General features: G+C 34.5%; 1 protein-coding gene across 1 annotated transcript in view; it reads left to right on the top strand.

Moving 5' to 3' along the window:
- Positions 1-26,325, top strand: part of OLA1 (Obg like ATPase 1) — a 172,446-nt gene that overhangs the window by 77,331 nt on the left and 68,790 nt on the right. The window contains exon 5 of the mRNA XM_059927262.1: positions 25,666-25,841. Within this exon, the coding sequence (XP_059783245.1) occupies positions 25,666-25,841 (176 nt within the window). The remainder of the gene's footprint in view (positions 1-25,665; positions 25,842-26,325) is intronic.

Genomic DNA, 26,325 nt, shown 5'->3' with positions numbered 1-26,325 from the left:
TCATTGTGGAATTGTCTATTTTGTCTTAATTTTGTCAATTTTGATTTCCTATATTTTGAAGTTTCGTTATAAAGTATATACACATATATAAATATGTGCCTTCCTAATGAATTTACTTTTTCTCATTATAAAATAATAAAATAAAAATAAAATAAAATATCTTTAGGAATACTTTTAATTTTGAAATCATAAGATAGTTAGAGCCAGTATAACTATCTTATGTTTATTGTTTTCCATTCATTTACTTTCAACTGATCAATGTCTTTTTATTTAAAGTACATCTCTTGTACAGAGCATATAGTTATGTTCTGTTTTATTAATTTTGATAGTTGGCAACTATTAAAATGCATTGTTTAATGTACTTATTGATAGGTTTAGATTTGTGTGCTTCTCTTTGTGTTCTCTTTGTTGCTTCTGTGTTTTGTTCCTCTGTTTCTCTTTCTATGTATCATTTTATTATTTGAAGATTTCTTAGGGTTTCATTTTAATATTCATCTTGGTTTTTAACTAGACTTCTTCACCTTTTTTCTTTAGTTGTTGTTTTTGCATTTACAATACACATCCTTAACTTTTCACAGATAGTATGTGGATGTCTTTAAGTTTCTTACAGTTTACATAGTTTATATTGTATCATTTCATGTAAAATATAAAAAACTTGCAACTATATAAACTCATACTCCCTTCCAGTCCTTTGTGCTGTAGTTGTTGTATGTAATACTCTACATATATAAATGCAACAATTAAAAAACTGCGATCAAATTCACATAAAATTAACCATTTAAAAATGTACATTCCAGTGGCCTTTAGTACATCCCACAAATGGCTTTTGCTTTAAACATATGTTTGTATTATAAATAAATCAAGAGGGCAAAAACAGAAAAAATTAGTCTGTTTCATTTACTCAAATATTTGCCATTTCTGATGCTCTGTTTTTTTCCTGAGAATCTGAGGTTCTATCTATTGCATGTCCTTCTACTCTGCCATCTTGAAATGTGTCTCCTGAGTTTCTACCTATTATCATGTCCCTTAAGCTTGAAGACGTCTTCCAAATGTTTAAGTGCAGGGCTGTTGACAATGAATTCTCTCAGTTTTCTTTCATCTGAAAATGTCTTTATTTCAGTGTCATTCTTTAAGAATATTTTTGCTGGGTATAAAATTCTTAGTTGACAGGTTTTTTGGTTTTCCTTTTTGTACTTTAAAAATATTGCACTCTTCTGGCCTTTTTAGTTTCTGATGAGAAATCAACCATTAATTGAAACATTTTTCTTTTTCTGCTTTCAAGATTTGCTCTTTATTTTTGACATTTGTGTCATACCTCTGCTATTGTGTCTGCCATTGCGTGTGTCTCGTCATGGACTTCTTTGAGTTTATTCTTATTGGTATTCATTGAACTTCTTCAATCTGTAAATTTCTGTCTTTCAATAAATGTACATACACTTTTACTCATTAATTCTTCAAATATTTTTTCTGCCATCCTAGGACTGTAATTACATGCATGCTGGACCATTTTATATAATCTAATAGGTCTCTGAGACTCTGTTCATTTTTGCTTAATCTATTTTTCTGTGTTACTCAGACCAGATAGTTTGTATTGATTTATCTAAAACTTAACTCATCTCAATTTGGCTGTTATGTCCATACAGGGTTTTTTTTTTTTTTTTTTTTTTTTAAGGTAATGTGTTATCAGTTCTGATTTTTTTTCAATCATTTTTTATTTCTCTGCTGGCAGTGCCTAACTTTTGTTCATCATGTGCATATTTGTTTTTATTTACTGAAGATAGTTTTAATAGGCACTTAAAATTTTCCTTAGCTACTTCCAATATCCAGTCATCTCAAGTTCAGTTTCACTTGTTTCTTTTCCCTTAACAATATGTTTGATTTTCCTTAGGTAATTTTGGGTTGTATCCTGGACATTGTGAATATTAAGTTATAATTCTGGATTCCATTGTTTTTCTCTGCTGTGTGTTGTTTCCTTTGTATTAGTAGGCAATTGGACTTGAACTACAAGCTCTATTTCTCAGTTTGTACCTCCCGTTTCACTTCAGATATTTTGTCTTTAACTAGTCTGCTTTGAGTCTGCTCTGCCCATGCATGGTTCTGGCATCAGGTAAAGAGATGTGTGTACAGAATTTGGGGATTCCCTCTATTTTCCCTTGCTCTCTCCTGTCCCTTTGCATTCTTTCATTGCCATAGTTTCCCTGGCTTTACTTTTCTGGTTCCCCAGACCAGACAATTTATCTGCTTCTTGTGCTGTGCTGCCTACACTTGGCTCCAGAGAAAGTCTTGAAAATAGGAATTCACTTCATATAACTCCCCTCCTTTAAGAATGTATTCTCAACCAGTCTGTCTTTGTTGTTTAGTGCCTTTAGGTAGCTGCTTTTTTTGTATCTTGTTCTTGTTCTGTAGCACTTTTCTCCCCTAGAGTGGGGAGTGGTAGTTTTCCAGTGAGATTTTACCATGCCATTATTGAGAATGGAAGCCCTTTGGGTGGAGTTTTAGGTTACCTAATAACTCAGTGGCACGCCAAAACTGGAATACAATTTCTTTTCAGATTTGTACACCAGCACTTCCTATAGTGATAGCGTGCATATTAAGGCAGTGGGTTTTGAACCTTAAGAAAAATGTATTTGAGATTTATAGTTAAATTCAACTTCTTACCAAAATATAATCGAATCCTGAATTATTATACAGTATTTATCCTTAGTAATAATATATTATCATTATACCTTGATTATTGTATAATAAAATTCTGTTGAGTGAATAATTGATAATTATAAGTATTACATTTCTGAGGATTCTGAATTTACTTGTGCTGCAGTGCTATCTCTCATATAGCCTTTGGGGATAAATTGAAGAAGATATAAAAGATTCAGTCCAGTGTGTTAGTGACTAAATGGTAACTAATTTATATTTACTGATGGGAATATTTTTGTTGGGGATAGGCTAAATATTGTATTGACTTCTGGGTTTTTTTCCTGTTTTAAAAAAAAATTACTTAAGATTCTTCGAGACGATTGTTGATACCTTTTAATGTGAGCTTGTATAACAATTAAAATGACACAGTATTATAAAAGACATAGTAAGTGAATTCTTAACTAAATATTCACAGTAGGAGAAGGGAAGAGAACCTTAAAATATTTTTCCCTTAAAGAAAGTCTAAATTAATATCTTTTAGCATGGTAAATTTGGGCCATAAATTGGAGTTAGTAGGTAGATAAATCAATAATACAAGAAATCTATTTTACTTCATCTTTGTGCCCCATTATTTTAAAGGTAGTACTGATGATCATCACTAACAGAGATTTTATAGCAGACTGTATTATTACAGAACAGAATTTTGCAGATATTTAAAATTATATGGATGGAGATACTTCACAAAATGATAAAGGACTGCTATTGTACTCTGTAATAGTAGCAATAAAAACAACCTTCCTCTTGGGGACCAGAACCCCATTCAAATAAGCTATTCTTCTGTTTGTTTGTTTGTTTGTTTGGTTGGTTTGAGATTTTCTAGTTCATGTTCCTATCATGTTTCCAAGGTATGTGAACAGGCACTGCCACTCCCACAGTTGGGTTCTTGTCAGAGCTTCCTAGTCTTCTGTTGTGTCTGTATGCTCATAAGTGATATAGTGATAGCTGTCTTCACTCTGCCTAGGAAATTGCTTCTCAAAGGCTTTGTTATATCTTCCTATTCAGCAGGAGGGAAACTTAGGTCCAGTTGTGTAAGTACATTGGCTTATTTTTAGTATATGAATTGAAATTCTTAAAGTTGGGTCAAAAGTAAAATGTTCATCAGGTACATTATAAAAATATCAGATATTATCTTCTGATAAATATTAAGAGGTGACACTTAAGCTATGAGTGATAAATTATTTGCTAGACAATGAAAAGAGGAAAGACATTCTCAGTATCTTATAAGGTGCGTTTTAACTGAAATTATTTGACAAGCTAATCCAATTTCTTTGTTAGGAGGTACTCTTACATACAATCGATGAGGGCTTAAACTCATCTAAGTGAATCGTTTTATGTTTAAGGGAGAAGTAAAACTTGAACTGGATAGACTTTGGCTAGATGAAAGGGGACAGTACCAACACTTGTTCTGTACCTTCTGTGTATCAAAGACTTTGCTATGCAAAAAAAAATTTTTTTTAATTTTTTTTTTTTTCAGTAGATAGCATCTCTGTTTAGAGAGGAGGAAACTAGGAGCCAGAAAGATTGTTGTCAGCTACATGACCTTAGGCAAGTTAATGGCAGAACTCATAATTTCTGAAGCCAGGACTGTTGGCCTGATGACACCTTATACCAAGTGGATGCATTAATTTTTAAATACGGGGTAATAGATACTCATTATTATATAATGTTTTACCTATGGTAGGAAGCATAATATCTGAGTTGTGATATTTCCCATTACAATAGAATTCCATTTCAAAATGGCATAAAAATGAAGATTAACTCTCAGCTTGTACTGTTAAGCAGGTGAGATATGGTTTCAGGCAGTATTTGATCCACTGACTCAAAACTGTCCCTAAAGACTTAATCTCTTTCTGTCTTTGCCCTCTGCCTTGACCAACTTTATCCTAAGGCTGATTACTCTCATGGCCTGAAGATGGCTTCCAGCATCTTACTGGCCACGTGGTTTCTAGTTCATACCCATCAGGGAAAAAGAGTGACTTTGGCCCAGCCTTCCAGTAAAAAGCTTTGAGATTTACTCCACTTGGACCTGCTTTGGACATGTCCAATCTTTGACCATTCATTGTGTGCAGATAGAATCATCTAAACTCCCTAAACTCCTAAGTGGTTAGAAGAGAGGGGGCATAGATAGATGTCGGGGAGTTGACAATAAATCTGTACGTTCCAGTGTCAAACTTGAACATTGTTATTTGCAGTTTTGTTAATTGGAGAGGAGAGAAAATACCTGTTAAATTTTAAGTTAAAAAATTTTTAGGAACTAATTCACTTTGATACTTTGATTCTTGACTAGCTCATATCATCGTTCTTTTTATGGTAATACCTCATAATACTGGTTTAAAACATCCCATTATTACGAGTTAAAGCAGTATAATTCTGATGAAATTTCATTACTAGAGTGGTAATAAAAATGTTTCCTCTTCATTAAATATGTGAAGTTTATTATTCATGAAAATGAAACTGATATATTACTTTGTGAGATCACCAAACATAAAGTGGAATGGTATTAGAGCCTCCTCATAGTGCTCTGTATTGGTTAGTGCATATTTTATTTAATGCCATGTTTTAAAAGTTTTATTTATTTTTATTTATTTTTAAACAAAATTTTGTTCTCCAAATGAAAACCTTTTTTTTTTTTTCTCCACTTTTTTAGGTTAAAAGTTTTCTTTTGATTTAAATTTTTGATCAGCTTCCTAGGTAGTCACCCATATTTTTGTTTAGAGGTAATGTTTTATTTTATTTTATTGCTATAATCAGTATTACTTCTGTTGGTCTTTTCTGGAAGTGCTTCTTCTCTTTTTCTACTTCATTTTATTTCCACTACTACTTCTAGTTCAGGCTCTTATGCGTTATAACTGTCCTTTGTAATAAATTCTTGCTGGGCCTCTCTTTTTCTGATCAGTGTGACCCAGGGACCATTTGTGTCAGACATGTTTTGTTTAAAATGCAGAATCCTAGGTGGGACCCTGGTGATCCAGAATCAGGGAGAAGGCTGGGAAGGCCTAAGAGAATATGCAAAGTGCAAATGGATATGTTTTTATTGTTTTTATCCAAACTGTGGATTAAGCAGTAAGATTTTAGATAAATGAAAATAAAATTCTTGTATTTTAATGTTTACATTTATTGCTAGGCCTCAGTATATTTTTTCTGTATGCTAGTCACATGTGCAGATTTATATATGGCATATGTATAAATAAGCCTATACATATACTACATTCATGTTTATATTTAAAATTTGCTTTTATTACTATACTTAAGTGTTATATTATCTCTAGTATTAATAATTTTATTCAGGGTTAAAACTTAGCAAAATAATATATGATAATATATATAGTATGTGTTTAATATAGTTGGATGAATTCTTATAGGTAAAAATTTATATGACGGAAAGGAAATCTTACTTAAGAAATGAACCACACTATTTAAAATAGAAATCTGAGATCTTTTTCACGTTGCAGCTGAGTTAAACAAATAATCTTTCTACCATTGCTAAGAAGTGCATGTAGTTAAAAATATGTATACATTTATACATATTATTTTTAAAAACCTAGTTAACTTTAAAATATGTAAGTTTTCTTGTCGTTTAGGGTTCTGTGAAGCTGATCATCAAGAGGGTTGCAAATCATTGGTGGTTTCTATTTTCAGATTTCCACATCCCGGAGTAATTTGCTTTAATTTCACCCAATTTAACCTATACTTCACACCATCACCATTCAGCTTTAATAGCTATGTTCTATGCATAAGAAAAGCAGATAAATGTCCACAATTAGGCTGCAAATGATTACAACTAGTTAGGGCTTTATGAAGACAAAACTTAAAGGACTATGGCGCCAAACAAAGCCACAAAAGACGGCTGAAAATGCTGTCTCGAGAAGTCAAGTCTACCATGGCATTTGATTTATCACTTTTGTAGTTGATTTTACTTATTTTTAACATATTGGCAGGTGTGCCTACTCTGAGAAATATTCAGCTTTAAAGAATATTAGTTCTCTGTTGTTTAATGTATTTTAGTTTTTGTTTGCTTCCTTGAATTTCAGCATAGATAACAAGATTGAATCTTCTTTAAAAAGTATTAAAATAATAGCATGTTTTTTGAAATTAAGCAGAATTGGTTTGAAACGTACTGGCATTTACATACCTTGTCAATGCATTTGTGAAATTAAGACTTTTCTGAAATGTTTGTGTATCAATATATGGTACTATCAGACATATGATGGAAGTATAATTTTATAATTCCGTCTAGAATTTCATTTCTGGATGGGTCTTAGCATGCAAAAGATATACCTTTAGAGTATTACTTGTGTAATGTATGTGCACATATATAAAAGATTCAGAAATTATTTTAATCCTATTTATGTGTGGGTGTTATGTTTTCCTCTCTATATATAAGTTCTTCTTGATGGTTACTGCACAGCATTATTTTAATGTATAAAGAATTTGTTTATCTTTCAAGGTTTTAAAAAAGCCAGACTATTCATTTTACTATAAAAGCATGTTTTCCTCCTGCAAAATAAAATGTGTCCTTTTTGTTTATGTTTTTCCATATTTAGCAAGGTAAATCTGAGTTAAAAGACTGGATCGCATCTCTCTTCAAAATTTCGGTCCAGGTTTTGACATATAAATCTTTTCTTATTTTTTAGTGAATAAATAAAATTCAAAGTTTTAGTTTAGTATTTAGATTTTATTCTTTGGTCATTCCGTTAAATATTCTCTCAGAAATTCTGTATAGATAAGAGTAACAATACTGATGGATAATAATTTCTTTTTACAGCTTTTGTGCGCCCAGAATTATTCATGTAATTGAAATACACCCATTCTAGAAATGTTACATCCACCGTTTTATTTATTATATGAGGGGTAACATGTATCTATTTAAAACATGTACCTATTGTAGATAATCCTTATTTTCTGAACTAATAATCAAATAATGCCTCTTTAGTTTATTGTTGCTTAGAAGCCAAAATAAATGTAGATTAAAAACCTAAGCAGTTGTGGGTTTTATACACATGTAACAAACACAATATGCATGCGTGCACAGATTTGCTAACTTTAAAAATAATGCTCAGGAATTAATAGCTTGTTGCCTTTATAAAAGGAATGTATGTGGGAAAGTATACTGAAACTTATTTTTTAAAATATCTTTATTTTAAAGAAAGCAGTCTACCCTACAAAGTAGACCAGTATAGCCATGGTAAGACAATATAGCTACACAGCTTCTCAGTTGTATTAAACTAGTTTCATACGCTATATCATAAAACTTTCAGTCCAATCAGCAACTAAATTTAAATACTGCAAATTGTAGCAGCAAAACAATAATTCTGCTGATTAGCCCCTTTCCATTTCTTGTAAGTGAACTGTTTATGCTGTTGAGTACCTTTTGAAAAAAGAAAAAGCCAAAACAGCCTTGATTAGTCAAGGAGTAATTGGATGACTTGATTTTAGCAAGAGAATGAATTGGTTGATGATAGCCTGTAACTAAGTGTAGTGGTTCTGTTCAGATGAATACATAACATACAGTCATCAGATCTTGACAGGTATAACATATAAGCAGTGCTAAAATCTGGTGGTAGTGGGGATAAGGTGGAGATGGAGGGGAATAAGTTTGCCATGAAGTCTTTTATTAGAAATTTTAAGGTGATTCTTAAAGGAATTGAGAGGAACTAACTTTTTTTTTTACATAGGGGAAGGGGTAGGGAGATTTGTCTTACTTTAATACTATAGTCCCCATGTTTTATGCTCTGAAGACAAAATAGCTCTAAAGACAGAAGAGCTGTAGGATCATTTAACTTTCTTTAGGGGCATCAGCAATATTATATCTTTTTACTTTTGTTGAAGATCATGGTTCATTAGTAGAGCCATGTGGGAAAGCCTTGAAGCATTAATTGTGTTGTTACTTAACTATTTAAAGTCTTGATTAGTCAGAACTTTTTGTAGATGGCATTATGATTTCCTGATTATTTTAAGGCTTTATCTGAGTTTACATGAATGAAAACTGGCATAAAACAAAAAAAATTTTTTTTTGAATTTACTCCTCTGTAACTAGTCTTCTTAAATAAGTCCTGGTTCTCATCTTCCCCCTCCCCCCACCCCAAAGAATGTATTACAGTAACGACCCTTCCTCTGCTATAATGTGGTGCTGGGGTCCAAAAGTTTCAGCTGCATAAAATACGAGGGCAGTTTATTGCCAGATGAATGGAATGGCTGGGGTGAGCCTGCACACCTAGTTGCAGGGGGTGAGGGTGTGGCAAGGTGCGGGCCCAGCCATATCCCTTCTGGTACTGGCTTTGATTTGGCACCACCTGGTGGTGATTGTTTGCTCTGACTTAACTATTGATGGTGATCTTTAGAGTAGCAGTAGAATTCTAGGAATTTCTCAGGTAGCTGGTACCCATTTTGTTGAGCCAATTCGGGTGGATTGGGTTGGAAGACTACCGGGTATGCAGTGACCTACCTTACACAATCTGCTTCAAAAGGTTCATTCGCTTTCCTGTCCTTAATCTTCCTTCTGTGTTTCTGGTCTCATTTTAGAACTGTGGATTATTGCATTTAAGGGCATAATTATTTTATGAGGTATGTTATCTGGTTTTATGACATCTACCTTCGCAGTTTGGACTCAAGAATGATCCCTATCATGTAGTGTGGATTTAGTCAAACCGTTATTTTCCTATTCTAACACCAGATGTTCTTGGTGAGTCCTTCCTTTTCCATTCCTTCTATCCCCACCCCCACCCCACCATATCTTAAAAAAACTAGGTAAAAGTTATAATCCATTGATATTATAAATAAAGCTAAAAATAGTTATTTTAAAAATTAATAGCCAGTCATTTATTTAACTGATTAATACCTGTCACATGTTTACATTTTTCAGGCATTTAAACACCAGTATCAAACTGTAGCAGAGGCAATATTATCTCTTATCAGAGCATCAATGTACTTAAATATGAGATTAAAAAATAGTTTATACTTCCATCAAAACCTGCACGCATATCTTAAAGTTTAAATGACGTCTATGTAACACTAGTGTTCCAGTTTGAAGCCTTAAGGCTGACTTTCCATCAGCTTGTACTGAATACTGACCCCCTCCCTACTTCCCTTCATCCTGGATTTACTTTCTTGTATTTATTATATACTGACCTTTTTCTCTCCTATTTGATTGTAAACATCTTTGAAGGCAGAAACTAATCTTATTCAGCTTTTTCTCACCTCTGAAATTTGCCTTCCAGCTCTTGGCATCATTCTCTTTGTGATTAACATTCAGTACACATTTGTCAAATATGTCTCTTAAAATATGTATCTTAAACATCTCCAATTTTATGACTGGCCACATTTCATTTCTTCTCAATTTAATGTCATTCTTCCTACCCACTAGACAAAAAATAATCTTTGTAAAGATTTTAATTTTTTTTTTTAGATTTAACCACTTCCATGTTATTTCTATAACTAGTACCCAACAGTCAGCTACTCTGTTTGTGACTAGTAGTCTCTTTCCGAGCTGTTATTAGATCTTGTGTATAACTGATAGAATCGTTTAAAGAGAGTGTGAGTGAATAAGCAAGCAAGGGCAAGATCACAAGAGCACTTCTCTGAAAATCTACATAGGAATTTTATAATCAAGGAGATCAAATTTTAATTTAATCTTTTCATCAATAGACACTACACATTTGAACCTATGGCAACATCTTTTGGTCGATACATAGCACAACCTTTGTCTTTTCGTGTCCACCGGCGGTTCTCAACTGTGAGTTAGCAACGTCTAGAGACAGTTTTGATCTTCACAGCTGGGGCGTGTGCCTGTGTGCATGTGCATGCACACTCAGGCAGGTGGTGTGTGTGTGTGTGTGTTACTGGCATCTGGTTTGGAGAGGCCAGGGGTGCTGTTGAAACATCCTGCAATGCACAGGTCAAACCCCTGCAAAGAAGAATTACCTGGCCCCAGATGTTAGGAATGCCAAGGTTGAGAAACCCTGGTATACACCTTGTCTTCAGTTTTTCATTTATAAGTGTAACTAACATATTTTGAGTGTTTACATCCGAAGATCTTGACATATATTACCACTTTTAATCTTCAGGGCAGTCTTAAAATGAGGTAGGTATTATTCTCTAGATTTTAGACAAGGAAACTAAGGCACAGAGAAATTAAATAATCACACAACTAATGACTCAAACAGTCTGAAATCTAGATTTGAATCCAGGTAATCTGATTCCAGAGTCTGTGCCCTGCATCATTTCTGCTCTATTTATACTTCTATCCTGCCTGGAATTTCCTCTTGACTCTCTGATTCCCTTTGCTAATATCTGTCCCTAAAAGTCTTCATCTGTACTCAAGCCTTCCCTCCTTAATCTTGATTCATGCTGATCAATCCCTTCTCTCTCTTTTTCTTTTATGGCTGCATTTATTTGTCTTAGTTATAGTGTATAGGTTTGTTTGCCCTCTTCTTAATTTGATTTATACATTTAAAAAATTATACCATAATATGTAATCCAGTGCCCAAGAATTCCTCAGAAAATAATTGAGTATCGTAACTAATAGCCAAGCAATTCAGAGGTGAAGAGATGAAACACAAGAAACGTCTCACATCTGTTATTTCAGTTTGCCATGTTTTGTGCTTTACTTACCCTGTTACTTTATGTGATTGACATGCTTAACACTGGTTTCTTTGAAGTACTTGCTAAATATCTTATTGTGTGCTGTGAAATTGATCCTTTGCTGTTGTGCTGCATGTCTAACTTCATCTAGAATCTGTCGTTCTCCTCTAACAGTTTTTCATTCTGAGTGCTAAAAAGTGCTCGAGACATTCGTTCATTCACTGATTCCTTTACTCTTCACTTCACCTTGTACCTAATTGTATATCAGCTCTGATTAAGGCACTGGAAGGAACCAGAAAGGCATTTAAGACAGAATCCTTGAACTTAAATAAGTAGAAGATAGAATCACATATTCTAATATTAGATATACATGCTACAGGTCAGGATATGGTTAGAGAAGGCATCATCGTGGAGATACCATTTCAGTGGCATCTAATTAAGGTCGCGAAAGATATGTAGCTTTTTTTGAAAGGCAGAAATGGGGAGGAAGAATATTCCATGCAGAATGATGAGTAACAGCATTGAAAATGTAAAATGAGAGCATTGAATGTAGGTCAGTTTGATTGAAAGGTGTGGGATATTAATGGGCACCAACATTAGAAAAATTAAAGCTCTGATTTGTCATTTAGTTTATTTCTTAAAGGGCAGAGAGTTCACATGACTCCTTTTATTCATTGCTTACAGTACTGGTAATAAAGTTAGAATTCTAGTTTTGTTCATTACTCCATTTGCATTTTCTCTCCTTACAACATTATTCTTTAAAAGATACAAAAATGGATTTTCCCAGGAGTCATATTTAAGGTAATATATTAAATCACCAGTTTTACCACACCTTATTCCAAACAAGTGTCTTCAACTCCTCTTCTGACCCAAGGATGGTAGAGATCTCTTAGACTTGGACTCCTCTAGAATTGCTGTGCTGATGAGGAGAAGTTAAGCTATGCATTTTAGGGATGGATGTGATTTGTAATAGAAAGAAAGAATATGTATCTTTGAGGCCCAGGGAAGGGAGTGGGCAAAAGTTTACTGACAGTTGAATATTAAGAACTTTCAGGGCTTAGGGAGTCAGTACAAGAGTTTGACTTTAGCTGAGGATTTGTGGAGAGTGAGGGTAGGGCAAGGTCAGTTTATAGAGCACCTTTTCTAGTGACAGAAGGCTAAGTGATGTTTTAGAAATTAGGAAGCTAGTAAGGTAGTTATTGGGAAGATTACAGCAAAAGCAGCTTGCTCAACATTGGAAGTAGAGCAGAATCTCAATAAATATTAATTCAAAATACCATTGATTAAATTTAGCTTTTATACATCTAAGTATCTATTATATAGAATAAGAAGTGAAAATCTTGTTCAGAGATGAATGTTAGTTCTTTATTAAGGTACTTTTCTGCCTGCTTCTTTGGAAAGAGTTGATATGTTGCAGCAACTAAAAATGTAAAACCCTTGAGCAATTGAATATAATTAAGTACAGGTGTTGACTCTGGGTTATAATTCATAACTTTTAAGTGACTTTAAGGATTCCTTAATGGTGTGAATGTCTAATTATCTACAATATAAGTACAATGCCAATAACTGTTAGGTAGAGTTTTCTGGTGTTCTGTACATTTAAAAGAATTATATTGTATAATATTGTAATGTGTTGCTTCTAATCAGCAACACATGTATGTGACTTTCTTGGTGGCACAGTGGTTAAGAATCTGCCTGCCAATGCAGGGGACACAGGTTTGGTCCCTGGTCTGGGAAGATCCCACATGCCGTGGAGCAACTAAGCCCGTGCGCCACAACTACTGAGCCTGTGCTCTAGAGCCCGTGAGCCACAACTACTGAGCCCTTGTGCCACAGCTGCTGAAGCCCGTGCACCTAGAGCCCATGCTCCACAACAAGAGAAGCCACCGCAATAAGCAAGCATACGGCAACGAAGAGTAGCCCCCACTCGCCGCAACTAGAGAAAGCCCGTGCTCAGCAACGAAGACCCAACACAGCCAAAAATAAATAAATAAATAAATAAATACAATTTATTAAAAAAAAAAAAATTGTTGCACTGGGTCTTAGTTGCGGCAGGCAGGCAACATTTTTTCTTTTCTTTTTTTTTTTAATTGAAATACAGTTGATGTACAATATTATGTTAGTTTCAGGTGTACAACATAGTGATTCAATGTTTAAATACATTACAAAATCACCATGATAAGTCAACCATCTGTCCCCATACGAAGTTATTACAATATTATTGACCATATTTCTTATGCTGTATATTACATTCCTGTGACTTATTTATTTTATAACTGGAAGTTTGTACCTCTTAATCCCCTTCACCTATTTCACCCACCCAGCCCCCTCCTCTGGCAGCCCCAGTTTGGTCTCTGTATCTATGAATCTATTTGCATTTTATTTTGTTTGTTCATTTGTTTTGTGTTTTAGGTTCCATATAAGTGAGGTTATATGGTATTTGTCTTTGTCTGACTTATCTCACTTATCATGATACCCTCTAACTTATTCCATGTTGTTGCAAATGGCAAGATTTTATTTTATTTTATTTATGGCCGTAACTACCGCTTTAAACTACTCTTCCCCCATACAATAAAGAATTTTTGTCATGTCATTTATAAAAAATAAATAGGAACTAGCATTTTTCAGTGTTTATGAATAAAGCTGTAGATGTTAAGTGAATTGCCAATGTAAGTTTAGGTCTCTCCCTTCTCTTTAAATAGTAATGAGCTATAGAATTATAAGGAAGTTGGGAATCATAGTTCTGACACAAGGTAGGACTTTGTTTTGAAGAACGGATTAGAAATGTGAAAAGATAGAGATTTTTTTGAGGAGGATATCCTTGTCTTGATTTCTAACATTGTATTTAATAATTTATTTTTTAGTGGTTTAGGAATGTGGCCCTTAACCTTTCAGTGATTTTGGTGGGACTCTGGATTAGAATATAGATGCTCAGAACATTTATTATTTACCACCTAGGACACAGGATGTTTTGCTGTTGTGATTTAAGATTCAATATATTTGTATAATAATTTTCTTTTTTTCTAGAGTCTTTTAAAAAAATTTTTATTGGAGTATAGTTGATTTACAATGTTGTGTCAGTTTCAGGTGTACAGCAAAGTGAATCAGTTATACATATACATATATCCACTCTTTTTAGATTCTTTTCCCATATAGGCCATTACAGAGTATTGAGTAGAGTTCCCTGTGCTATACAGTAGGTCCTTATTAGTTATCTATTTTATATATAGTAGTGTGTATATGTCATTCCCAATCTCCCAATTTGTCCCTCCCCCCCCTTACCCCCTGGTAACCATAAGATTGTTCCATACATCTGTAACTCTATTTCTGTTTTGTAGATAAGTTAATTTGTACCCTTTTTTTAGATTCCACATATAAGCAATATCATATAATATTTGTCTTCCTCTCTCTGACTTACCTCACTTAGTATGACCATCTCCAGGTCCATCCATGTTGCTGCAAATGGCATTATTTCATTATTTTTAATGGCTGAGTAATATTTCATTGTATATATGTACCGCTTCTTCTTTATCCATTCATCTGCCCATGGACAGCTGTCCACATCTTGGCTATTGTAAACAACACTGCAATGAATATTGGGGTGCATGTATCCTTTTGAACCATATTTTTCTCCAGATACATGTCCAGGAGTGGGATTGCTGGGTCATATGGTAGCTCTATTTTTAGTTTCTTAAGGAACCTCCATACTGTTCTCCATAGTGGCTGTACCAATTTACATTCCCATCAACAGTGTAGGAGGGTTCCCTTTTCTCCACACGCTCTCCAGCATTTATTGTTTGTAGACTTTTTGATGATGGCCATTCTGACTGGTGTGAGGTGATACCTCGTTTTAGTTTTGATTTGCATTTCTCTAATAATTAGGGAAGTTGAGCATCTTTTCATGTGCTTTTTGGCCATCTGTATGTCTTCTTTGGAGAAATGTCTATTTAGATCTTCTGCCCATTTGTTTTTTTCTTTTGATTGGGTTGTTTGTTTTTTTGATATTGAGCTGCCTGAGCTGTTTGTATATTTTGGAGAGTAATCCCTTGTGTTCATTCATTTGGAAATATTTTCTGCCATTCTGTGGGTTGTCTTTTTCATTTTGTTTATGGTTTCCTTTGCTGTGCAAAAGCTTTTAAGTTTAATTAAGTCCCATTTGTTTATTTTTGTTTTTATTTTCAGTACTGTAGGAGGTGGATCCAAAAAGATACTGCTGCAATTTATGTCAGAGAGCATTCTGCCTATGTTTTCCTCTAGGAGTTTCATAGTATCCAGCCTTACATTTAGGTCTTTAATCCATTTTGAGTTTATTTTTGTGTATGGTGTTAGAGAGTGTCCTAATTTCATTCATTTGCATGTAGCTGTCCAGTTTTCCCAGCACCACTTATTGAAGAGACTGTCTTTTCTCCATTGTATATCCTTGCCTCCTTTGTCATAGATTAGGTGACCATAAGTGTGTGGGTTATCTCTGGACTTTCTATCCTGTTCCATTGATCTATGTTTCTGTTTTTGTGCCAGTACCATACTGTTTTGATTACTGTAGCTTTGTAGTATAGTCTGAAGTCAGGGAGTCTGATTCCTCCAGCTCCGTTTCTCTTTCTCAAGATTGCTATGGCTATTTGGGGTCTTTTGTGTTTCCATACAAATTGTAAAATTTTTTGTTCTAATTCTGTGAAAAATGCCATTGGTAATTTGATAGGGATTGCATTGAATCTGCAGATTGCTTTGGGTAGTATAGTCATTTTCACAGTATTGATTCTTCCAATCCAAAAACATGGTATGTCTCTCCATCTGTTTATGTCATCTTTTATTTCTTTCATCAGTATCTTAATAGTTTTCTGAGTACGGTAGGTCCCCTACATAGGGACAAGTTCTGATCCAAGAGCACGTTCTTAAGTCCAGTTTGTTCGTAAGTCCAACAAAGTTAGCCTAGGTACCCAACTAACACGATCAGCTCTATAGTACTGTACAATAATAGGTTTATAATGCTTTTCACACAAATAATGCATAAAAACAAACAAACACAAAAAATAAAACATTTTTAATCTTACAGTACAGTACCTTGAAAAGTACAGTAGTACAGTACAACAGCTGGCCTACAGGGGCCGGCATCCAGTGAACAGGCAAGAAGAGTCACTGACTAGAGGAGGAAGTGGAGGTGGGAGATGGTAGAGCTGAAGGATCATCAGCAATAGGAGATGGAGGGCAAGCTGCAGTTTCACTCATGCCTGACATTGATGGCATGGATTCTGGTTCCTTGCTGGCTTCAATTCTATCTACCCTCTTGAAAAAATGATCCAATGATGTCTGGGAAATATCTCTTTTTTTCCTGTCATAGATGACATGGTAGCACCGGATTGCATTCTTAATGGCTGCTGCAACCTTCGTGTACCATTCTACGTTTGGGTCCTGTGCCTCAAAAACTAACAGTGCCTCCTCAAATAAAGAAAATCCCCTTGCCATTTCCTGCTTCGTGAATCTCTTCGGTTCATCATTTACTTCTTCCTCTTGTCTCTCTTTGTCCTTTCTGTGGGCCTCCAATTCCATCAGGTCTTCATTAGTAAGCTCCTCATGTTGCACAGCAAGGAGTTCAGTGAAGTCGTGCTCTTTCAGATCTAGCTCCAGCTTCTTGCTGAGGGTCACTAAGTTTCTGAAGACCTCTTTCGACTCCTTATCCGAACGCATGTTTGCGTCTTTGAAAGTATGCAACTTGAAGGTTCATATGTAGGGGACTTACTGTACAGGTCTTTTGCCCCCTTAGGTAGGTTTATTCCTAGGTATTTTATTCTTTTTGATGCGATGGTAAATGGGATTGTTTCCTTGATTTCTCTTTCTGATCTTTCATTGTTAGCGTATAGGAATGCAAGAGATTTCTGTGTATCCTGCAACCTTACCAAATTCATTGATTAGTTCTAGTAGTTTTCTGGTGGCATCTTTAGGATTTTCTATGTATAGTATCATGTCATCGGCAAACAGTGCCCGTTTTACTTCTTCTTTTCCAGTTTGTAATCCTTTTATTTCTTTTTCTTTGATTGCTGTGGCTAGGACTTCCAATACTATGTTGAATAATAGTGGCGAAAATGCACATCCTTGTCTTGTTCCTGATCTTAAAGGGAATGCCTTTCAGGTTTTCACCACTGAGAATGATGTTTGCTGTGGGTTTGTCGTATATGGCTTTTATTATGTTGAGGTAGTTTCCCTCTATGTCCACTTTCCGGAGAGTTTTTATCATAAATCAGTGTTGAATTTTGTCTAAAGCTTTTTCTGCATCTATTGAGATGATAATATGGTTTTTATTCTTCAACTTGTTGATGTGGTATATCACATTGATTGATTTGTGGATATTTCTAGAGTCTTTGGTTATATAATACCTTTTGCTTCCATACTTGATTCAGGCTCTTAAATCTTACATGTACCGATGTTACCTTAGATGCAAATAAAGATCTTTTGACTTGAAACCTTGTCATGATATCTCCCCCCCACCTCTCTCTGTCTCTGTCTCTCTCTCTCTCTTTCTCATTGCTTTTATGTAGTTGACATTGTTTTCTTTGATAAAGTCGCACTATGCATCCTGCCTTCAAATCTCCCATCAGTATTCTAGTGTACTTCTTTATCACCATATTTGGAGTACAGCAATTCTCTTTTAGCCGGTTCCCTACTTCTGGTTAGTCTTTCTAAAATGCCACTTTTTGTTTGTTACTCAATAACATAAAAACCAATGTTGCCTCCCTATTGACTAGCAGATGAAATCCAGACTTACCTTGCTATTTGGACTTCCCTATTCTTTACCCTACTGGATGTATAAGTTTTTGTCTCCTACCACTCCTCAATACAGCGTCTCACTATAGTCAGCTTTCCAGTAAGCCGCCTTTATTTCAACCTTCATTTTTTTATCTGATGCTTTTTCCTGTTACTTGTCATGCCTTTCTTTATCTTCTTTACCTATACCAAATTTCTGTATTTAAAGGCCTTGATGATTAGTTATTATTAATTGAACCTATATTTAAGGTCCTTGCTAGTGAGTATTGTTCTCCTTTTTTATTTGCTTAGATTTGTTTTCCCAACCAATTGTCTAATTATTACGACTAAGGTCCTCTTATTTTGATTTTTGTTTTTAATTCTTAAGACTTCGCACATTGTTAGATGTATAAGCAAGCTTTCTTTAAGTGGGGAACTTAAACTTAGCAAGGCATATTGTGGTTTGCATATGTTGAGGAGGTGACAGTTTATGCATTGATTTATATACCAAGGAATTCCTTATCTCTGCATTGTATAGTGGTAGAGGATGGAAAGAACTTAAGTAAAATAGGCCCATCTTGACCACATACCCTCTTATTTCCAACTAAACTCTAGACGTGCAATTTGGGATATCAAGTTTTCCATGACAGGTAGTTTATAAAGTACCGCTGTGAAGCCTGTACACTTAAATACATCACGTGTTTTAAAATCTATTTCTGTATAACTAGGGATGCTTTGTTTCTGAAAGCTGAATATAGCCCAAATTTAAGTAGTAATGTAGCAAAGCAGTTTACTGAAGTGCTGAATTTTCGAAGTATATTTTTATTTCTGAAGTCTTTCCCAGTTAGATTAAGCATCCTAAAAGTATGGATCTATCTATCTTACTCAAATCTTTATGGAATAAGATAGGATTTGAATGAATTAATTAATGAGTAAGTTGGTCAATCTTCAGTCCATTTATAATTGAAAATAACCAACTAATTTCCGCCAAATCATACCAAGAAATAAATATGATGCAGAGTGTTCAGGACCACGTGGATAGTCAAATGTATCTCACCAAGTCTGTATTTTGACTGGCTCTCAGTAAAGAGGTACACAAATTTTAAAAGTCACAGCTTTAATATGAGCATTGACATTTTGTATTCACTTAGTGAACACATTTTATAATAGAAATGATTTATTTAATAACTAAAAATATATTTTTTGTTCATTTTATTTGCTGTTACCTCAAAGTATACTGGAGTCAATCAAGCGAGTTTGGGGCTGGAAATTCTGTTAACGAGTGTGTAATAGAGGGTTAAGAGAGAGAGCTAAGAGAGATATCAACATTTATGCGGTGGTTAGAGCAAGGAAAGGAATAGCCTGAGAAGAAATGGCCAGAGAAAATAGAAGAAAATGAGGAGAATGCAGTTGAAAAGAAGCAATGAAAGAGACTTCGTCAGTGCTCTGAAGTTAGATGCTACTGAGAGGTGATTCAAGATTCCTGAAGAATGGCTGTTTGATTTAGCATCATGAAGCCAAATCATTGGTGTTCTTTTTGAGATCGATTTCTGATAGCGTGGTGGGGGCACATTACAAACTGTTGTGGGTTAAGTTTTGTATAGGAGGTAAAGAAGTGGCGAGAGCAGGAATGGCTTGGAGCCAAGAAGTTTGGCTGGAAAGGGAATTGATGTCTGAGGGTGACTGACTTGACTGATTTAATATAGAATCTTAAGCCTACTTAAATATTGATGGGAAAGTATTGATGGAAATGGTGGTGTTACAAATACAGGAGAGAGAGAGGCATAATAGATTGAGGTCTCAGGAAATACAAAGAACAGTCTGTGGAGCAAACTTCCTTGGAAGCGGATAAGATCCAGAGCAGAGATAGTAGAGAGTGGACATAAATAGTAGAAGGTAATGCTTTCCATTTTACTGCTGGAAAGAAGGAAAGATTGGGTAAAAACAAAAAGGGGGTTTGGTATTCCAAGGTGACATGAATTTTCTCTGTGAAGTGAGAAAGATTAGGTCATATACTGGGTAGCAGGAGAGAAGAGGAAAACATCGGAAATGTGAGAGAAGTCAAGAAGGTTTGAAAAAGGTGCTTTGTTGGGAAAGGAAACATTGCAGGATTGCTGAGTGAAAAATCTTTGTGATGGAATCCAGTCTGAGCCTAGCTTATGGTTAAATTTCTCTTATAACACATTGTTTAATAATGAGACTTTACTATAGTTAGTATTATTTTCAGTCACCCTTTTTATATGTATATAAAGAAATGTACAGATATAAAATACTTTTCATGGTTATAGTGGTTTTCTCCCTGTTGCTAGTCACTGCAAAACCAAAATTTTAACTAAAATTTGTGTAAATTTTTCTACAAGTTAAACTTGCTTATTGTGTTTAAAAAAGAATGACTTTTAATAATGACTTGTTTTTATGAACAGTGCATGTTCATTATAAAAAGTTTAAGCAAGACAAAACTGATACAGAAGATTTAAAAATTACTCAATAGCTCCTTGCCTAGGAATTATTTTTATTAGCATTTGGTCTGTGTTATTAAAAGAGAGAAACAGTTTTATTAAAATGTGATCATTAATGTATATACTGTTTTAAATAGAATACTATATTTAGTTTGAAAGAAAGAAAAAGAACTGAAGTAATACAGAAGAAATTAATGGTTCTGTACCAGTTGGTTGACCAACTTGCAGTTGGTCAATTTTTGTTTCAGTGTTTGTTTATGCCAGCATACTTAGAATGTGAAACTTTGAAAGTGGCTATGATTTCTAAGTGGGCCACCTTCTTGACAGATAGAATCTCTTTCAAAGACTGAGAAATCTTACGGTGTTTTACCTTGTGTAATTAATCCAGTCAGAGTATATATAGAGAGGAATATTTTCAAAACCTGAATGAGCTTAGCAATGCTAAAATTTAGCTCTTTCGTACTCTTCAGTTATAAGAAATAAGAGAACAGGTCCATGTTTACATCCTTGAGTCATAGTATTCTCATCTCTGGCATATAGAAGAAATAGACTCTAATAGAAAGGGATATAACTATTATAAAATATTTCTCAAAGAACTACTCTTTGCCAGAAGCAATGATCATCTTTCTCTAGGAGAAAGGAGAATACTCCTTTCTTCTTGAAACATTTTCTTTCCCCTACTCCTGGAAGAGCATACTCCTTGTTTTTCACTGACTTTGTCACCACTTCGTAGTCTCTTTTGCCAAATCCTTCCCTATCAGACACCTGAGTTTTTGAGTGCTCTCTCTGTATGATGTCATCCAGACCCATAACTTTAAACACATCTGATAATTCCCAATTTTGTATCTCCAGTCATGACCTTCCAAACTACATCTAGTCCATTCTATCATATATTCCCATTACAAACATTTCTCATCTTCTCTACAGCAGCAATTTTATGTCAGGTTACCACTCATCTGCACCACTGCAACTACCCCCTAACTTAGTCTTTCTGACATCACTCTTGTCCCCTCCCTTAGAGTCTGTTCTTTTGAGAGTAACCAAAGTGGCTTCTTTAAGTCATAAATCATATATCATCATCCTACTTTCCCTTTATTTAAAGCTCCCTAATCAATGGCTTCCCATTATAGCTAGAATAAAATCCAAACACCCATGGCTTACAAATGTTTGTGAACTGCTTTACTTCTCCAACTTAAACTTTATTTACTATTCTCTGCTGTGGTTCACCCACACTGACCTTATTTCTACTTCTTAGAACTCTCTTCCTTCAGGTCTTCTCATTACTCCCTCATTCTGGCCATTCTAGTCTCAGCTCCAATACCGTCTCCTCAGAGAGGCTTCTCTGACTATCTTAGTACAAGTATTGCCCAGCAAATGTAAATTGATACAGCCACTATGGAGAACAGTATGGAGGTTCCTTAAAAAACTAAAAATAGAACGACCATATGACCCAGCAATCCCACTACTGGGCATATACCCTGAGAAAACCATGATTCAAAAAGAGTCATGTACTACAGTGTTCATTGCAGCACTATTTATAATAGCTAGGACATGGAAGCAACTTAAATGTCCATCAACAAATGAATGGATAAGACGTGGCACATATATACAATGGAATATTACTCAGCCATAAAAAGGAACAAAATTGAATTATTTGTAATGAGGTGGATGGATCTAGAGTCTGTCATACAGAGTGAGGTAAGTCAGAAAGAGAAAAACAAATACCGTATGCTAACACATATATATATGGAATCTAAAAAAAAGGTACTGATGAACCTAATGGCAGGGCAGGAATAAAGACACAGACGTAGAGAACGACTTGAGGACACGGTGGGGAAGGGGAAGCTGGGATGAAGTGAGAGCGTAGCATGGACATATATACACTACCAAATGTAAAATAGACAGCTAGTGGGAAGCTGCTGCATAGCACAGGGAGATCAGCTCGGTGCTTTGTGACCACCTAGAGGGGTGGGATAGGGAGGGTGGGAGGGAGGGAGATGCAAGAGGGAGGGGATATGGGGATATATGTATACATATAGCTGATTCACTTTGTTGTACAGCAGAAACTAACACAACATTGTAAAGCAATCATAGTCCAATAAAGATGAAAAAAAAAAGTTTGCCTAGCAATGCCACCCCCTCCCCCCAGCACACACATGCTCTATCACATTATCCTATTTTATACGGAATAGTACCAAAAAAGTTTTTAAAAATCAGATGACATCCCACCATCAAAATGACCATAGTTAATATTTTCAGACATTTCTTGATTTTACAGAAAAAAAAATTGTGATCTCACATTTTTGACTTAATTTATTTAAATAGGAAATGTTTTCACTAATGTAAGTGGGAAATTGCCAAAATTGAAGATAATGAAAATAAAAACAATGAAAACTACATATTTAATTTTTTAGCCTTTAGAAGCTCTGAGGCTGAGGCCTGTTCTGTTGATTAAAAAGTTATCAACATTTATAAATTTATAAATGTTAAACATTAAAGATCAACGGCATCAAACCAACATTTTCTCCTTGACATAGTCAGAAGGACTAAACGAGAATTGAAACAGAAATAACTTTCTCATCAAGCAATTCAGTATGATATAGTCTTCAAGATGACTCTAGTCATCTTCTTTATCAGTAAAGTATTTCCCCCAAAAGGGAATTGTGATAATAATTGTAACATTTATGGTACTAATTGTTTTAGTTAATGTGAAGTTGAAATAAATAACTTTTGCCATGGACTAGGGTAAAAATGTTGTGGTGAACTACTAAGAATTAGTGGGGGAAAACCCTGTAAACTCACAAAGTTTATTATAAACTGTTCCAAGGTGAATTGAGTGACATGAAATGATATTCAAAATTAATGTTTGAGTATATTACTATGGAGTTTCTCCTAAATTACTAATTCCTACATCATAAAAACAATAGTATATGCCCCAGTTACTGAAAGAGTTCTCTGTTAAGCACTTTACATATATTATCCAATTTAATCATACCCATCCTCTGAAAGGTAGAAATACCTTCATTTTAAAGGTATGATAATGAGATCCTTAGAGGTTCAGTGATTTGTCTAAGATTTTATGACCAGCAGGGCTGTTAAAGTTTCTTTGTTATACAGCAGAAACTAACATACCATTGTAAAGCAATTATACTCCAATAAAGATGTTAAAAGATGTTAAAAAAAAAAAAGAATCCACCTGCCAGTGCAGGGGACACGGGTTCGAGCCCTGGTCCGGGAAGATCCCACATGCCGCAGAGCAGCTAAGCCCGTGTGCCACAACTACTGAGCACACGTACTGCGACTGCTGAAGCCTGTGCTCCTAGAGCCCGTGCTTTGCAACAAGAGAAGCCACTGCAATGAGAAGCCCGTGCACCACAACGAAGAGTAGCCCCCGCTCACCACAACTAGAGGAAGCCCATGAAGAGCAACGAAGACCCAACACAGCCAAAAATAAATTAATTAATTTTAAAAAATAAATTAAAAAATGAGGGCTGAAATTAAGAAATTGCCATTTAAAATCTGCTGATGCATTTACTGTAGGGATGTTGTTGAGGACATCACTATAGTTACTCATTTAGCCCCTACATCAAGATGACTATATAAGAAATTTTTCATTACTCATTAGCCCCTACATCAAGATGACTATATAAGAAATTTTTCATTCTAGGTGTCATAAAAAGTTTTTTATTTCTATAACTGAACTGACCATGTTTCCTTTGTTGATCTGAGTGCCAGGAAACTAACTTTTATTTTCAGTTTTCCTGTTTTATTGTGCTATTTGTGTAAGTTGCCTCATCATGATAAGAAGTGAATAGTATTGTGCTTCCAGGGAAACTTTTTTCATACTTTTCAGGTATTCAGAAAATTTACCTAAACCATTGTCTGGTGTGTTTACTAGTAAGATATAATGTACCTCCTCATTTCTTACTAATTTTGTTCGTATGAATCAGGTACTATATAACATCGATTGTTTGCCAAGAATACTTAAGTATTATTTTAAATAGTTATATTTAATTGTAATAATTTACTTTAAAAATTATTACTGAATATTTCCACGTTAAGATATGAACAGATTAATTATTTTTAATTCTGGGGAATTATATTTAAAAACTTTGCAACCTGTAATGAGATTATCTTGGTTTTTTTGTAAGTAATAATGAGCTGTAGTCACTGTTTTTCTCTTATCAAACTCAATCAAACTGTCTTTCATGATTCCTATGATACCTCTATCTAAAATAATTGATACTGTATGTTTGAAAGCATCTCATTTTGGGAATATAATCTAATTGGTAATTTTAATTAAATTAACTTGTTTATAAATGTGTTTATTGTTTTGTGGGTATATCATTGCTTTCTGTTTATAATATTTCTTAGTATTTGTTCATTTTTGTGATACTGTTATCTGATAATTTGAGTAAATCCCAGTTGAATTATGTTGCCACATTATGTCTTCAAAAGGGCATAAAGTCAGTACACATGCTTGAGTAATGTCTGGTTGTTTTACCCTTATGTTTCCAGTTGGCAATTTGAAATTATGGCTTCAACTGCACTTTAAATATGTGATAATAGCATGTGTTTCTAATAAGGGCCAGCACCATTTTGTACAGATAGTGTGAATGGTTGTCACTCATATATGACGAATGCACCTTCATCTGCTTCTTTGATAGTCCCCTAAAAACCATACCCTCAAATCAGGCCGATGAAATTAGCTGCTGTGTAAATTGTGTGTCTGAGTGGTTCATTATCTAATCACCGTCAGAACCACAGTGATAAAGTAGATTGAAGCAGGGAAGAGGTCTGCCAGATGATTTCACCACCCCCCCGCCCCAAATCCAGTTTCCCTTGGAAACCCTAATAGTGCAGTTTAGAACTTCAGGCTCTCATGCCTGGAATACAGTATCTTTTAATGTACCAAACCTGAAAATACCAGTAGTTCTGGAGCATAATCTTCTTTCTTTAAAGATCATAATTTTATTTATTTCAATCAGTTTTTGAAATGTTGAGGCTCTTGAATTACTATTTTGCTGCTAGTGCCCTAAATAGTACTAAATAGGAAAAAAAAATGCTCTGTCCTACTTGTAAGAATTCAGAATAACTTGAATAAATTGCTAACCTTCTAAGAATCTTGACTCACTCTAATAATGACCTTCTGTGTTATTTGTTTATTGAATTGCTTCCCTTTAATTTATTTTAGGTGCTTTTGAAGATGATGATATCACGCATGTTGAAGGAAGTGTAGATCCTATTCGAGATATAGAAATTATACATGAAGAGCTTCAGCTTAAAGATGAGGAAATGATTGGGCCCATTATAGATAAACTAGAAAAAGTGGCTGTGAGAGGAGGAGATAAAAAACTAAAACCTGAATATGTAAGTAAAATCTACAGCTTCTTTAGATATTTGAGTTCATTTTCCTTGATTAAATTTTTAAAATAAAGCACATACAATAACTAATATTGTTATGGAATTTTAGAATTCAAGGATCATTTCTGTTAAAAAATTGTTGAGAAACCTTGTTTTCTCTTGGCAGCAAAGGATCGTGGTGACAGGCTGTTTAAGGTGTTCTTAGGAAACCATATATAGCAGTAATATTGAGTATTTTATGGTTACTCTGTATATCCTCAAGTTTTGGTGTTGGAGATGTGGGGTTTTATGATGAAAACTTACTGGATTTAGATAAAGGACTGAATATGAGTTTTGTGGATTTGAAGAAGTGATTTACATAAGGAATTGGTCTTCCACAGCGATTGACCGAATGAATGCACTATTAAAGTAGACAGATAATTTTAATCTTTTATGGAGTGAAAACACATGTCATTGTCTTTAATATTCAAATGTGTTTTCTATCACATTG

Source organism: Balaenoptera ricei, chromosome 7 (genome assembly GCF_028023285.1).
Source record: "Balaenoptera ricei isolate mBalRic1 chromosome 7, mBalRic1.hap2, whole genome shotgun sequence".
NCBI lineage: Eukaryota > Metazoa > Chordata > Mammalia > Artiodactyla > Balaenopteridae > Balaenoptera > Balaenoptera ricei.
This window is presented reverse-complemented; position numbering and strand designations above follow the sequence as displayed.